General features: G+C 36.5%; 1 protein-coding gene across 1 annotated transcript in view; it reads right to left on the bottom strand.

Annotated features, from left to right (window-relative positions):
- Positions 1 to 6,602: 6,602 nt before the first annotated feature.
- LOC145985829 (cytoplasmic dynein 2 light intermediate chain 1) overlaps positions 6,603 to 17,495 on the bottom strand; it is a 36,444-nt gene continuing 25,551 nt past the window's right edge. Inside the window, exons 5-9 of the mRNA XM_083119921.1 lie at positions 13,505 to 13,573; positions 12,545 to 12,702; positions 10,072 to 10,228; positions 7,645 to 7,740; positions 6,603 to 6,813 (exon numbers count right to left, since the gene is read on the bottom strand). Coding sequence (XP_082976047.1) covers positions 6,745 to 6,813; positions 7,645 to 7,740; positions 10,072 to 10,228; positions 12,545 to 12,702; positions 13,505 to 13,573 — 549 coding nt within the window. The 3' untranslated portion in view covers positions 6,603 to 6,744. The remainder of the gene's footprint in view (positions 6,814 to 7,644; positions 7,741 to 10,071; positions 10,229 to 12,544; positions 12,703 to 13,504; positions 13,574 to 17,495) is intronic.

Below are 17,495 nucleotides of genomic sequence, written 5' to 3'. Positions count from 1 at the left end.
CGTACCAACGAATGACAGTATTAGCATACAGTCGAATTAGCCATATTACGAGACGTTGCATCTTCTATTGAATCTTTTCTCCATCCAGTTTTGAAATTTATTCGGCAATACAAACTAGCCAAATAGACATGACAACAACAAAATTCAAAATACGAAAATTGTACTGTCCGCATTAGGTTTATCACATGATATTTTGTTGATATTTCGTGGCTATAAAATACTTATTGTGATTTACTTCAAAAGCTACGCTGTAATTTCAAAACAATCATATTGTACATAAAGTTCAAAATATTCGTAAGTGAATTTGAGAATAAAATATCAATATGGTAGGAAACTTAGACATGTGGACTATTTATATAAATTAATCATAATTCGCATACTCTTCAATCAATCAATAATAGTAATAAAATACATTTTCCCCTCAATCATATGGGTACGATCTAAAAAAGAAGCTATCTAAATTTAACAGTCGAACATCTGGTGCACTTCTTTAACCGTCTACGCTCCTCAATTCTGATTAGTAGTTGAATGAACTTGATGGTTTTTAAGGACGGTTTCTATTTCTTTTCTGACCTGACGGCAAGAAAGCTTTCACATAATCCTGAACTGAGGAAGCTGTAAAGCAATTTCAGGACTGCCCCCTGAAAAAAATATATTCCTTGCCCCTCCCTGGCAAATACAATGAGTGTCACACTTCTCATTGACATGTTAAGCAGCAAGATGATAATGATTAGGGGGCAAGTTTTTAAATTTTACTGTGCTTGTAAGAAAAGTATTTACATGTTTTGAACTGTTATTAAGAAATGACAGCCTCTGTATATTGCAGAAAAAATAAAAATAATAATATGATATGATTTGATTCGATTCTTGTTATTTAGCATTGCCTTTCTGTCACTTTTGGCTAATGGTGACGATATGATGAAATTGATGAAGGGACACTCACAAAGAAAACATGCTCATGCTAAGATTCGAACTCGATGCCCCTGGTGTCTTAGTGTTGTAAAAAAATGATTATACGTATAATTTACAGTTTTTATAAACCAACAAAGAATCGTAAAAAAAATAATCCACACTTCGTAGCTTGTTTTTTTTATTTTCAAATGTAAGAAGTAGCTCAATGGCTCGGTGAGTTTGGAGATACCTGTCCAAGGCTATACCGGCATTAGCTTAGCTACCAGGGAATAGCCAGACTAAGAAGCTACCTACTGGTTAACGGCTTCAAAGGCGGAAGAAGATGGATGGTCATCTCAACGGCTGAGGAGGCACAGGAACCTAGATTCAACCTTGGTTCATCTGGCTCCAGACGGTAGCACCTTGCAAGCGCCCCTAGCCAGGGTTACGGTGAAGTCCTGAATGGTAGAAGTGGCAGAGAAGAAATTCTCTCAGCACGAATGGTGGAAGAGGCAACTCACTCAATCTCACTAGAGTTTAAAAGTGAGGATCTGCTTCCTTGCAGATGGAAGAGGGATCTTCAAAGGCTAGGGGAAAAAACCCGAAAGAAAAGCCTAGAGGCCAAGAGGAGGCAGACCCTCCATTAGGCTAGCCTGGCATAGGGCCAATAACACACCCAGAGTGAAACAACAAATATTCAGAGAAATCAAAGGAAAGAATATGGATGCCTTTAGATGGATTCTTTGGAGACAACAAGGCAAGGTAAGGACAACGACATTTGGAACATGGAATATTACTTCTTTAACAGGCAAAGAAACTGAAATAGTTGGATAAATAGGGAAATATAAAATTAAGGTACTAGGAGTAAGTGAAACTAAGAAAAAGGGAAATGGTGAGATGATTCTGGATAAGAATTATGCACTTTTCTATTCAGGAAAAAGTAAGAACAGGGCTAAGGAAAGGGTAGGAATTATTTTAGAAGCAAATTACAGAGCAAGAGTGATAGACTGGGAACCAGTGAACTCAAACCTGTGCGTGAGGAAGTTTGTAACACCAAAAAACTTCCCTTAGTCTTGAACTGGGATAGTACGTTGATGAAAGATTGAACAAATCTGAAAGCAATTCTAGATAGACTTCCAGTATGTACCTGTTACAGGCTATGAAGTTCACAAAATACTAGATGCAGCAAAGCTAACATCTGCAACAGGAGAAGTATAAGGAAAAACCATGCAGCAGCTTGCTGCTACTTGGGAGGTGCTTCATGACATTGCGTGCATGAGTTTTGATGCAACAGCTTCTAAGACAGGAACGGCGAGAAGTGTCTGCATTTTTTTGGAACAATGTATTGCAAGAAATTTGTTGGATTTAGCTTGCAGGAGCAGGCACCAAATACACAAACTTCAAGGAACAAGTTGGAGGTCCATTTGCAGTACCTTGGAGCTGAGCTTGTTAGCGAGAAGGTATCTCCCAAGGAACAGCAAGAAATAATAACTTGGCTTAAGGCTTGTGATGAAAACTGGAGTTCAATATGCATGAAACTGACAGACTCCCAAAGCTTACAAATAAAGGGTCCGTTTGATTTGTTAATTCGGTCTCCCTTTGCATCCTATGTTTGCTTGCAGCTAATGTTGATTTCAGGCTCCAATATGAACGAACAGAAAAGCTGGACTGACTCGCACAAATTCTAAGAAATCAAAGAAATCCTTTTCAGTGAAGGTTGTCAAAGATACTGTTGAACGTTTAGTAGCTCTTATATCAAACTTTAATGAGTCAATAACAAGGAAAAAAGTGAAATGGTGAGACTAATTCAGGTCGTCTGGCACCATGGAAGTCATGTTTCAGATGTTTGGATTTGGATTTTAAAGAAGTTGATGCTGTTGACATGTGGCATCTTATGTGATGCTGTGTGTATTGTGATGGTTTTTATGGATCTTATTTTACATAGGTAAGAAAATTACTAAATACTGTAGTGTACCTCTCATTCACGAGTTACACTTTAATTTATTGAAGGCAGGAAATACGAAAGAATGCATCTACTTCAGCACAATGCATTCCGAGCTAGAGGAAAGGTAAAATGGTGTGAGGAGAAGGGAGTAGGAGGAGTCTGGTTTTGGAGGATGCAAGTTCGGTCTTGGACTGGACAGTCGGTCTTTAGCTTGGAAAGGGAACGTTCGTTTGGGGGAATTGTAAGGAGAGGGAGAGAGATGTACCGGGTGAGAAGTACAGAGAAGGGATAGACAGTTTAAGAGACTTATGGGAGTGTGTGTGTGAAAGTTAACTTGGGGACTATTATTGACCATCTCATCGAACACGAGAGATGATAGCTTTCTTTCTAACAGCTAACCTTGCCGATGCAGTCTTAAGGTCATTTAACCTAAAATGTGTGTCGTCATTTATTCAAGAGTTGTATTGGTTTACATTTATCTAGGTACCTCAGCAGTAAGTGGTTAAAATGGATTGCAACCATTCCACCATGAATAGTTTGGGAGTAATTATAGTTCTACATGTTATTTTCCCTCAAGTACAGGCATCATCATTTTCAGATATATTTAACGAAGCGTTTCAGTATCCGTATGTAATTTGCACAAGTATAGTAATAGTGACTTTTGCCATGTTTTCTTAGTGATTATTTTATTGTGTTATCGTTTCCATTGCCTGTAAAGAAAAAGTTTGCAGTACAGGACATTGTAGTACTGCATGACATAGATAGCAAAGTTCACTCAAAAGGGGATCGTATTTATGATAATGTTTGCATGGAACTACAGGGTGGCCAACAGAATATAGCAAATTATCATTTGGCAACCGTGCTACATGGGCACCCTCAAACATCTACTTCAGGACAGGGTTCCCACGCAAACTCCAAATCCATTTTCCCTGAGATTTCCCTGAGTTTTCCAGAGTATTGAATGCACAGTAAAAGACTACTATAATTTTACAATGGCCTCCTCCATTTCCCCTCATAGCCATACCATCCTCACCTTCTTTATTACTGTTGTTTTCTAATGCAAATAACAAAACTAGTTCAATAATAAAATAAAATTACACTTCTTTGCATGTAATTAAGAACAAAGATGACCAGTTTTCTAGAACTTTAAACAAGTCTGAAACAATTTCTAACATATCTGATATAGAACATTGAAATATTTTCACACTTTTCATAGATGTTTATAAATAGATACAATATCAATTAATCTGTAATGCGTACAATAATAGTTAAGACAAACAAATTATTGGAATTTTTAAAACATATAAAAATGAAGTGACAATTATTAGTACCGATGTAAAAAGGAATAATAAGTTACTGAGACTGAAATATAAAACAAGAAATGTACTTAATGTCTGATACAGCAAATTAAGAAACTTTACTTCTCAGGAGCTTCAAGTTTTTTTTTAATTGTTCTGCAATAGCCTTTGATTCTTCTTGCATCTTTTGTTGTTTTATCTTGTAAAGCACGGATCTCACTTGCTTTACGTTTCATTTCTTTCCTCTTGTCTTCTTTGTGATCACATTTCTTTCTCATCTTCTGCAATGCTTCTTCGTATCTAATACGTGCACCTGTAACACTCTGGATCATATCTCTGCTTACTTCTACATTTGACACTCCTCCTACCACTTTCACTGCATCATAAACTTGCCGAATAGCTACAACAGACTCTTCTTTCAAGTTTTCTATTAAAACCTGCCTATTTACAGAAAACCCACTTTCCACATATGCATTGCCATGTGATAAAATCAAAACCAACTTAACAATGCTCCATAACTCAGAGAAGTCATCCTTGCCCTTCATGACACCTGTAAAAAAAGAATCTAGTGCATCAGTTTTGATTGAAAAGTTACAAAACTTCTCTTTCAATTCCTTTAACTACTGACATTGTGCAACAATGTCTTAAACTGGCGAATTACTTAATCACCAGTTACAGCCTTCATTCTCTTTTTCCTGAGAACTTCCTGTATCAGGTCTTCCATGCGCTGAGCACATCCCAGGTGTGTGGGAACCCTGTTACTAACAATGCGTTACAGGATGCAACGTTGGCCAGTCCAGATCCGCATTGACGCAGTGGAGGAGTTCGCACATGTGAGGATCGTCGCAGCTGTCCAATGCGCTATGCGCCATGGAAGAGAGCACCATTTCCCTGTTCCAGACAGGACAATTTCCTGGTGGATAAACCAATTTCATCAATCTGATTTGGTAATCAATGTGAAGCCTGCAGGGCCTGAAAGGACAGTTCGAACGCCAGAGAATATCGAACATGCACGTGTAAATCTGCAACAAAGCCCAAAGCAATCAGTTCGTCGCCATTCCAGAACATTACAAATCTCCCATTGTTAAACAGGATTTAAAGTTTCATCCTTAAAGTGCAAATGGCTCAACAATTATGTCCGGTAGATAAAGTGAGCAGGCAGAGATTCTGCACAACCTTTTTGGACAGAATCAACCATGATGATGTAATACTGCCCCATCTTGTGATGTCTGATGAGGCAAATTTTCATCTTAACGGTTTTGTGAATAAACAAAACTTCCACTATTACTCTGACATTAACCCACAACTGATTCATGAACGGTCCCAGGGTAGCTCAAAGGTCAACGTCTGGTGTGCTATTGGACTATCCAGTGGAATCATTGGACCATATTTTTTTGAAGAAAACGGGCATACAGTGAGTGTTAATGCTGTTCGATATGTGGACATGATTAACAATTTCTTCATTCCACAACTGCAGGGACAAGGTCTTCAAGACCTGACATGGTTTCAGCAAGATGGTGCTACGCCCCATCAGTATTTCCATGACTGAACTGAGGCGCCACTTTCCACATCGATTAATCTCATGATTTGGTGATATTGAATGGCCTGCGAGATCATCTGATCTCTCCGCCCCTGATTTTTTTCTTTGGGGCTACCTAAAGAACAAAGTGTTTTCACGCCGTCTCCATAATATTGATGAGTTGAAAGTCGCAATCCAGGAAGAGATTGCGGTTATCCCTCCTGAAATGATTCAGAACGTCTTCAGCAATGCATCGATGCAGATGGAGGCCATTTGGCTGATCTTATTTTCAAAAAATAGTGTTTATCATGTAAGTTTCAAAGTATGATTACAAGTAATGGCAATATGTGTACAACTGATATGTATGTCTGCTGTTGATGTAAATATATGCTACACATATTTATAACAGTTTTATATTGTACTATATCCCATGGGCCACCCTGTAGAATCAATTACCCAGGAGGTAGTACAACCTAATTTTTCTCCGCTACAGCTAGTTACAGACAAGTGTGGACAGCACCTTGCTTCTCACACTTATGAAAATAAGGAACAATTTACTGAAGTAATTGGTGAAGATGATACTGAACCTTATTTAATACCAATTTCTGTTACTATCTTGAATCAGGCAAAAGAGATTGCCTTTGTCCACCATGATACATATGACGACCTATAGTTCTTTTGAGTGGCGGACTAAATTCTGTTTAATTTTTTTTTTCATTGCGTTGCAAAGTTAAAGTTTAGATCATGTTTAAACCCAGGTCCTGCATTCGAGTTCTTAGCGCACAGTTGAGCGCAAATTTGTGTGGGTGACTCCATGTTTCCATTTCACACATCAATTTTTCTTGCAAGTTTACTGATGTCTCTATTTCTCTGCAATTTTTTAGGAGTTTCTAAAATAGTAGATCGATTGTGTGTATGGCATAAAGATGGGCAAGAAAATAATTTATTAACACTCTTTTAGTTTCTTTATTAACTACTACTTTAAAAAAATATTTTTGCTGACTAGAAAATATCACTTGTGCTTAAGTGCAAAAGACACACATGGTGAGATCACAAACATTGAACAATTTGCAAACTGCAATGGATTTATTTTATACCAGATCGATGTCACTAATATCGCGCTGTCTTCTTTCTGCTTCCCTGCGATATCTTTCCAATTCCTGTGAAGGGTAAAGTGAATTAATGTACAACTATTGAAAATAGACATAGACGTACATACATATTAATTTTCTGACAACTAAAATTTGTTACATGCTTTGGCTATGTAACTTTTGATGCTCCTGTAGCTGGGATAATACAGACTCTGAATAACCTACACTAAAGTCTTCCCAGGTAGAGTGTATGAAGAATTGAACATTAGGATGTCTGAAAAATTCCCAATTAACATTTCAATTACCATAACATTTATTATTATTCAATTTAAACAACATTTAAATGTTATGCAAATGTACAAGGACATAACCGGTTCATTACCATTTACAGTAATGTGTGACATATTTATCTGAGATTCCTTTTTCTCTATCATAACATTCACAGTTAAATTTCAAAACACACAAAAAAGAAACATGAAAGACTGCAAGTGTCTAGATTATAGGAATTACATTCATACATCTTTATCTATATTCATTTTATTACTATGAACAGAGATTAGTTTTTATTTGAATCTACGAAAGAAAGAACCGGTACATTGTACCATTGGATATTGTCAGAACAAGCCCCTCCCCCCCCTCCACACACACCATTCTTTACACTATAATAACAAATGAAGTTGCACAACCACAACTTATGTAATACCATGCAGAAAATTTAAATACTCTTACACTTTCTTTGTGAGACTTAAATACTCTTTAAAAAATAAAAACAAAAGAATTTGGGCTGGATGCCATTTACTTCAATTAAACAACAGCCTATATTCACGAGCGAGGAATGGTTAATGAGTTTTGAATATGATTGGTTCTTTATTGATAAAAAGAAAACATGAAAATGTTTACCTCATCTTTCTGCATTCTCAGAGAGTCAATCGTAGGTTCCTTGAAATTGGGGTCTTTTGCTGGATCATCTGGCATCACTGTCTTCTCAGAAGGTTCCTACAATAAGAATATATAATCATCTTTTGTTCACTACTTAATATAAACAGTACAGTCCTGTTTTTACAGGAGCTGATAATTCATAAACCTCTTGTTTTTATCATCAGGTTCAATGAGTTGAAACAAAAAGTCAGTACGATAATTACATGATTTGGTGAATGTGTTCCAAGAAGGTTAATAGTTTATTTGTGGCAAAACATTATTTCATAGTTGCTGAACCATGCTTTTCATCAGATTTTTACATTCATTTACTAGAATGGATGTCACCAACAGAGTAGACCCTAAAACAAAAACAAAAGGACACAAACTCTCCCTCTCTCTCTAAAATTTCAGTTCATAAATCATTATCAATTTTCAGGGAACTTCCAAATGATGTGATAGGTGGCAGTCTTGAATGAGGACCTATAAAATCCTGTGTCCTGGTGTGACAAGTGCCTTAACAATGGTGGTGAGTATGTAGAGAACTAGCAGATCCCTAACATAGCCAGGGACCAGGCCCCTTCCAAAACTTTTTCGAATTACACTGCTCTATAGTTCAAATCACAAACCCTGACAACTTCTGTAAACAAAACCACCTGCATGCAGAAAGCATTGCAAACTCATAGAAGTAAAATAATCCACACGAAAATCCAGCGTTGTAACAGGATTAAAACGTAAGGTAAAACAATGGCAAATTTGTAGTATGGGATACGCTGCCGCAAATGACGTCTCACTTTAAACCCAATGCTCTTTCTTTTTTTACTTATTGCTTCACCTTTATGGTTAACTCCTTGCACCAGTAATCATTTACCATAAATTTGGCTTCTTTCTTTGAATATATTTTACTTGCATTTTTTAGACAAAATGATATAACATGGTAATGTATATTTCTAAGGTTTGATATAGATAGGAGTGTATTTGAAATTTGTTTGTATATTTTATGTAAATTGTATCTTATGTAAATAAAATATATAATGGGCATAAATAGCCATATGCATTGCTGTAAGTCCAATAAATATATTGATGATGATCAAAACAAGACAAAGAAAGTTTGTAAATTTATTGCGGTTGGAAACTTTGACAAGCATCCTAATAACGATTTTTGTTCCGCCAAATATAGTGCCCTTCGTAAAATAACTTGGTGACATGGCAAGGCAAGATAAGTGTGAACATTTTGTAGTAATATAACTTTCAATGAGCTTAGAGATTTGTGTACATAATGATATTTTATAACATTGGTTATTTTCTAAAAATAATCATGTGAACAGCAAAGAAGTAGTGTAACTTAGTAATATTGCCTGACTTAGCCTTAGAAAAATAACATGCCGAGTTCTATGCGTCAGGGAAAGTCTCCGTTTACTCCGAGTTTGTTTTCAAAACACCAGCAAGGACAGCCTTTCAAAACGGGTGAGAAACAGATTCTACTCAATATTTATGTAACATTCTGTCAGTAGTATCCTGAGAAACCAGTAAATGAAGCGGTTAAGTTCGTATCTCAGTGCAGTGGTGTGTCAGTGTCTGCAGTTTTAAGGGTTATGAAAGAGAGAATGACCGGGAGAGTAACAATGTATGCGGCTGCATATTCGTCTGATGTTTTGAGAGCGGGTTCTCACATTCAGAGGCTCTTATATAAAATTAATAGGTGCGGCGAACTATGAGTGTAACAGCAGATGATTGCGGTCATGAATCAGCTGACGGGGAGTGATACATCGAATCGGCGAGACCGTTTGTTTACAGAAGGTCTCAGGGATGGTGATTTAGACCTTAGAATGCAATCTTTGCAGAGACAAAAGTAGAATTCATTTTAGGGTACTGAATTTAAAAATGACATTAATTGTTGTTGACTGGCTCTTGCTTGTTTTCATTTTTAGCAGGGAGATGGGGGATGTAACTGAAATAAGCTGTAAATTAATTGTACAGCATATACGAAGGACCTAGTTTTAATAATAGCCATAAAACAACAGAACATAAATTGCTGTGCATAATTGCTTATAATTAGGTTAAATGGCATGCTAAGTACATATTTAATTTGTACTAATGTGCGATATGATGCAAGTTTAGTATTTTATGTGATTCTTAGTGCTTCTCATGAATTTTACTACATTTTGCATATATCCTGTGAACATAAATTTTATGGTATGGAGTTAAATGTGCTCCATATCGTTTTGGCAAAAGTAGCATTTTGTGAATACAGTAGTCCCAACTGATATACACACTGACAGATTCATGCGCCTTACTTTCTGAATAGCCTGGTAAATACTAACACTTGTAAGTTGTCTATGAGGACTTGAATTTATTTTACAAATAGAAAACAGTTTCTCTTCCTAGCTATGTACCCAGGACTTTACATACCTGAGGAAAATGTGTGGTGAAGGTGTGCTTCCACTTCTCCATAGCACTTCCTGGCCCTTTCAGCTCTACGGGAGGGCCAAGGTCATTAATAAATTTCATAGAATCACTTCCGGCAGGGATGATCAAGGGTTGATTGTAGTCCTGGGAAATGTTTTTCCTATTAAGAATAAAAACATTATAAATAAATATAAGAAAGGAAGGTTGCAAAATTACTTTTTGACCTCCCCGATGATGTAGTGGTAATGCCATCACCTTGTAATGAAGGGGCCCTGGGTTCTTTATCCTGGTGGAGGCACATAGTGGTTCGGATCCCACTTTAAACTGTGGATCCAGTCTCGATTAGCCATTCTGTCCGAAACTCAAATAAACAAACATTACTTTCCGTAAAGAGTGATACAAGGTGATTTAAAAGTATAGCTGGAGTTTTTGAAAGTGGATATATTCAAAATGGAAGCAACGAAGTGAAATTGCCTGCAGAATACGAGAGGGTAACTCATAGAGTTGTATTTCGACTCCAGGATTTCATGAGCTCACTTTTCAAAGTTGTGGCTCTTCAAGAGAAGGCAATGTGTGTATTTTAGTTTGAAACAATATCTGTTAACACAATGTAATGTCATCACAACTCCCAATATGGAAAATATCTATTTTCAAAATAATGCTATCTGTAGGGCCAGACCGATACCACATTGATCCAATACTGGCAAAGAAATTCTTACCGATTCTCTGTGATACCAATGCCAATACTTGGAAACTGAAACAATTCATAGTAGTTCAAAACATTCATACATTTTAAAATATAATTTCCAATTGAAACTACACCATGTCAATCTACTAATTTTGCTAAAAAATATTCATAATTTGGCAAGATGATTATTTAAAAAAAAGGTAAAAGTAAAGTGCTCCCCTGTGCTTTGCACCACACCTTGAAGGCATATAGGGGGTGTGGGGTTAGGGCAACACACTTTCTTCATCTCGGCTGAGCTGGGGGTGATCAGCACCATGCCCCTGGCTGCCTTTACCCCCCAGAGTTTCCTCCAGGTACTCAGTTAATACAACACTGGGTGGGCACCGGAGCCGCTTAAACAGGTTGAACAAGTCCCGGTTCTCCCCCACCGGGGATTGAACCCGGGTCTCTCACATGACAGTCAGATGCCCTAATGACTGAGCTACCGCGGCTTCTTTTAAAACAAATTACATTTCTCCTTGTAATGCTGTTGTCAAAATAATAATTTGAAAAATTACATTTTTTACTAAATAATATGATATTTATAAATATATCTGATCAGTAAAATAATCGGTAATTTTACTGATAAACCGACCGACCAATATGCCTACATCAACCGACGCCGATAGAGTACCAATTAATGTCTCATCCCTAGAAAATACTAAGGTAGCTGACTGTTTCCAGTATCCTATGACAACTGAATTTTTTGAAATTTGAATATCCAGGTAATTATACAGGATGTAAAAATTTTCATTCATTTCATGTTAGAAACTGTGATAAAAGTAGAGTTTGTAATGAAATAAAAATGATTTAATTTATTGATTCTCTTATCAACATTTTAAAGGCCTCCCCGATGGTGCAGTGGTAGCAGGCACTGGTAATATTATCACTGTTAATAATGATTTAAAGTGGTATCAAGTCAACCTTGAATAATACTTCAGTTTGCATTGCAGTAGCTAAGTTGGTCTAGCATTTAGTGTCATTGAAACAATTAGGAAGAAAATGTATCAATGTTGTACGATTAGAGTGCTGCAATGAGCATTTTTTGCTCGACCGGCAAATAGTTCGCACGGACGACGCTAGATAGTGTTAGGAACTGACAGCTCTTCGTCACGAGTGATTTTCGCTCGAACAGGCAAAACGATCAGTATACACTCGAAACCCAGTAGTTCACGTGTAACCGTAATTTTTCTGTAGTATTGGCCCTTCAAACATGGATCGTGAAGTGAAAGATGCAGTGAAATTAAAACTGAAGTGAACATAGTCTTCATTTTCATGTTAAAATGTAATTTAGTCCATCTTTACAACACACAGCAATGTATGAAAATGAATAGATGATTATGGGCTGAAACTACCAGGATGGATTTCTACGCATATATTTGTACAATTATTGTCCCATTAAAAAGATATTTGATATTCTATATATTTGAGCGAATTACACTCGAGCGTGGGAGATTCGATCGAGTATTTTCAAGCGAAAGTGGTCCAATGCAGTACTCTATTGTACGATGACACCTGGTGTTTTGTGGAACATCCTTCTTAGCGGTTTCATCAGTTCCATGCTGAGAGATTCATATTTGCACAGACAGGCATTCAACAATATACAGGGTGTCTCTGTACAACACTGACAAACTATCACAGTGCGTACAATGTATCAAGACAAACAACTTCCTTACCAATATCTTACAGGTCCTTGAAAAAGTAAAAAAATATACATTCACCAAATACATGCTGTTTTCAATATCTTACCCAGGTGCAGTGCCAAATGCATGATGATTCAAGAGATCCTTTACTTTCTTCACCAGACCGGATTCCCTTTCAGTATAAAACTGCAGCGTTGCACCGAAGGTGTGAGCAACATATCGTAAGGACCTACATACAACTTTCTTCTTCTCAGGATCAAAATTCTGTTAAAGAGAAATTAATATTATTATTCACTGTATACTTTTAAACAACACATTGATATTTTACAGCAGGTAAGGTTTCACAAACTTCTCATTTGCATCATGAGCCCCATTGGAGTTGAAAAAACAATTGCTTTATGTATCACATAGTTTGCTGATTCAATGTCATGATTGTTAATTGTATGTTTGGACAAAACATACAATTCCATTTCTTATGTTTTCTATCTCAATATATTATCATTAGATTTTACTGTCTGGATTGTATATTTTCTTGACTGCTGATACCCAAGTGAAATAAAGGTTTCCAAATTAGCTGTTAAGTAAATTATTTTTTGCTTTTATAATTCTAATGCCTTCCTTTACATTACTTTCTAATTTAATATTAGCACTTGCAATCAGTTTCACTTCATCAGGTGAAGACACATATTGAGTTTCTATTACATGTCATGCAAAACCTGAAAATTTCTTAAGGGGATGAGGTGCAGTTTTACATAAGGTGCAGATATATTTTCATTATGTCAAAATGTACGCAATCAATAGAAATAAGTGAACAGTGTGCTATAAGTTATAGATTTCTCTTCACATTGCAATTTTACTGTATTTTTGTTACGTTATGTCATATTTCTGCCACTTTTTGGCTTATTGCGAAGCTGAGGATGCTTAAGGTGCTTGGCCACTTTCCTTCAAGAATCTTAATCAAGAAAAAAGTGAAAATTGTTTTAGAAAAATTATATTTAGCAATTAACAGGTTACAACATTTCAGTAATTCCAATCTGAAACTTTTTTCAATATTATTCATATTTACCTGAAATAAATCATATTTGCCACCCAGTAGAACCAACTGAATGGGAAAAGGATCCATGAGAGCAATGTCCTGTTTGAAAAAAAAGGAAGAAGTTAATATTTACAAGCTCACTTAGGAATTCACTTCAAATTTCCAATAAATTATTTTTAGAATATATTTGTATTTTTGCAAAAGTGTTGATAATCTACTTTACATTAAATTAAATTTTTTGAACCTTCTAACTTACTGTATTTAGTCATGTATAATGCTAATTTCTTTCCAAAATTTTTGCCCCCCAAAACTGTGGTGCGTATTATGCACAGAATAATTCGGACAGCCAACATAAAACCACGCATGTTTTCACTATGTCACTGCATATAACATGTATATAACAAGCACAAATACAATTTACCAGGTTGGGTTTCTTTAGTAATAATATTGTTTTTAAAAAACATGTATAAAAAGTGAAATGGTTGTTTCCTATGTTTTTTCACTTTGTATCGGAGTGTTTTGAGACCTCGAGTAAAGTGGTGCCCTTCTGGCGCAACCCTGTTGTTGTTTTCTGCATATATCACAGAACATGCAATCTGAAAACAGCAGTATAACTTGCCCTCTTTCACATTCTAATATCGCTTTTTTCTTCTATAGAATAGACAAGGTGCTTACAGAAGTGAAAGCTTTGGGATGGAAAGTGGAGGGAGACGGAGGCATGAGTTTGTGACTGTTTGTATACAAAAAAAAAAAGGTAAAGTGTTCCCCTGTGCATAGCACCACGCCATGAAGGCGTATAGGGGGTGTGGGGGTAACGCCCCACACTTTCTTGATCCAGTCGTGAGTGGGGTGATGTGATCAGCATCACGCCCCTGACCGCCTTTACCCCCCAGGGTTTCCCCCAGGTACCCATGTCATTCGACGCTGGGTTGGCGCCGGGGCCGCTTCCACCGTTAGAAAAGTTCCCGGATTTGAACCGGCCGGGGATCGAACCCGGGACCTTGAGCATGGTAGTCAGACGCGTTACCGACTGAGCCACCGCGGCCACAAGACAATATTCTCGTCTTGGTCACATAGCAACAGGTTTACAACCTACACCTAAGAAAGTCATTTCTTGAACCTGAATTGAACTGCACATTATATATGGGATTCAACTTTTTATCTCTTTTCCAAATCAAAAACCAGGGTGTGCATTATACATGCACATGTATTATACATGTGTAAAAATGGTAAATATTTGTGTTCTCATAACAGCAGAGGACTAATTAATAACTACATATCAACCAATAATGGCCTAAGAGTATACAGCTAACAATTTGATAATCTATTTATCCCATAATCAAGTACATAATGAATCCAATTTGTTATTCACATAAACGTAATTCATATCCCCTGTTACAGCAAAATATATTTCTAAATACACCATTTCACTTCTTAAGTAAAGCAGAGATATGGTATGGTACTGTACATTTTGAGAATAATCATTTTCATAACATGTTTACCAATATCACACCAGATCAGTATAATCCAGTGAATCAGTATTGGCAAATTCATATTGAAACATCTATCAAGGGATGTGATGAAGTTAATATCTGATGTATGAATATTGAGCAACACTTTTAACCTTTTGAGTCCCAAGGCCATTTTCACATGTAACCCCCTTGGTCCCGAGCCGATTTTGAGCAAAAAGCAGAGTTTCAATTAAATGAGTGTAGATCAGAGGCTAATTGCCCTAGTGATATACCGTTGTACGTGCAATGAACCAGAGAATCAGACTATATTAAATTTATGCAAATTCGGCATATATGTGGTGGGGGAGGGGCTAACTCTCAAAATTCCAAAATTTCGGAAAAAAATTGGGTCCCCCTCCCCCCCCCCCCCCAAAAAAAGTACATGACAGTGTCGACATGCACATGGAAATGATCGCTGACATGTAAGGAACACAAAAATATTTGCATTATTATCATATGACCAATGTAACGTGAGTTGTACCCCCAAAAGGAATGGTCGGGACGCCACTGATTTAAGCTTCAAAATGCAGCGGCACTTTGAAATGACTTTAGCTCAGAGACTATTTGCCCTGGAGATATGAACGATATACCGTTGTACGCAGAATGAATCACAGATTCAGACGATATATAATTTATGCAAATTCGGCGTACATATGGAGGGGGATAGGGGGAAAATCCCCTTTAAATACTTTTTTTAAAAAATGCCCCCCCCTGAAAAAAAGGATATGAAAGTTCAAAATACACAGATATTATCGCTGGCATGTAAGAATGTAAGAAACATAAAAATATTTGCATCATTGTCATATGACCAATGTAATACGAGTTGTACCCCTGAAACGAAAGGCTTGTATGCCACTGTCTCAAGCTTCGGAACTGAGCAAAATGCAGCGTTACATTGAAATGACTATAGCTCAGAAACTAAATGCCCTAGAGCAACTCCATTTTTAGACAATGCAGGGTAACCTGTGTTGCAACTTGTGGAACACCTGTGCTCAAAAACAAAGGTTTCCTTCAGCGCGCCTCGAAATTCCATTCTCACAAGGCAGATTCAACAACCAGTCGTCCCCCACCCCCACCCCCTGCTTGCGCCCCTACGGTAAAAAACTTTCATTTTGACATCGGATACTGATAAACAAGCTTCCTTCGAATGCAGTTACCAGGTGGGAGTGAAACGCATTGCTTTAGAACAACAAAGCCGATCTTCCTTTGTCGGCAAAAATTTTCCCTTGAAAAGAGACGCAAAAGAGAAGTCCCTTTTCCCGCCTTTTCCCCTCCATTTCCATGAAGAAAAAAACGTGCAAGAAATATTTCTGTTAAATACGTGTTACGAACAATATAAAAAAGAAATCGAAATTCTAGCCAAAATTGAAAAGTTATAACGTAAAAACTACGACCTTGACACAGCATCTCGATTGAGATCCTTGGGACCGCGAGGGTTACATTTGGGTATCTCGACCGATACGCTTGGGACCCAAAAGGTTACATTCTCATACCATCTATTCTTCTCTGCTTCTGTAAGCATAATTTCCTGATATTCTTAATGATTCGAAGTTTCCATTTATTTTACACCAGTGTTCTGTAAAAAAAACTGGAAAGAATCCATAATTGTTCCTGTGTTTAAAAAAGGTGATAAAATGAACTGCAATAATTACCGTGGAATTTCTCTACTCTCAACAACATACAAAATATTGTCTAACATTCTTTTAACAAGACTAACCCCATATGCTAATGAAATTATAGGTGATTATCAATGTGGATTTAAACGTAACAGATCAACTACAGATCAAATTTTTCACATCAGACAGACACTTGAAAAAAAGTGGGAATATAATCAAAATGTCCATCAGCTATTCATTGATTTCAAAAAAGCATATGATTCGGTCAAAAGAGATAAATTATATAATATATTAGTAGAGTTTGGAATACCTAAGAAGCTTGTTAGTATGATAAAAATATGCACCAGTGAAACAGAAAGTAAAATTCGTGTGGGTAATAATATGTCTGACAAATTTATAATTCATGATGGGTTAAAACAAGGAGATGCATTATCTCCATTGCTCTTTAATTTTGCCTTAGAATATGCTGTTCGGAAGGTAAAAGAAACTAAAGAAGGACTAAAATTAAATGGTGTGACTCAGTTGTTAGCATATGCAGATGATGTAGACTTACTGGGGGATGATATAAATACGATTAAGAATAATGCTAAAATATTTTTCAAAACTGCTAAAGAGATAGGTTTGGAAGTTAACAAAGAGAAAACTAAATATATGCTTACAGGCCGAAACCAAGTGTTAGGTAATAATCAAAATCTAATTATTGATAACAACTCGTTTGAACCAGTTTCCAAATTCAAATACTTAGGAGTAATATTAACAAATGAAAATTATATTAAAGAGGAAATAAAAAGTAGGCTTAATTCAGGAAATGCATGTTACTTCTCTCTTCATAAACTTTTGTCTTCTCGTTTAATATCTAAGAAACTAAAAGTTAAAATATACAAAACAGTAATT

Source organism: Lepisma saccharinum, chromosome 3, assembly GCF_977018435.1.
Source record: "Lepisma saccharinum chromosome 3, izLepSacc3.1, whole genome shotgun sequence".
Lineage (NCBI taxonomy): Eukaryota > Metazoa > Arthropoda > Insecta > Zygentoma > Lepismatidae > Lepisma > Lepisma saccharinum.
Note: the sequence above shows the minus strand (reverse complement) of the source record. Positions and strands in the feature narration are given on the sequence as shown.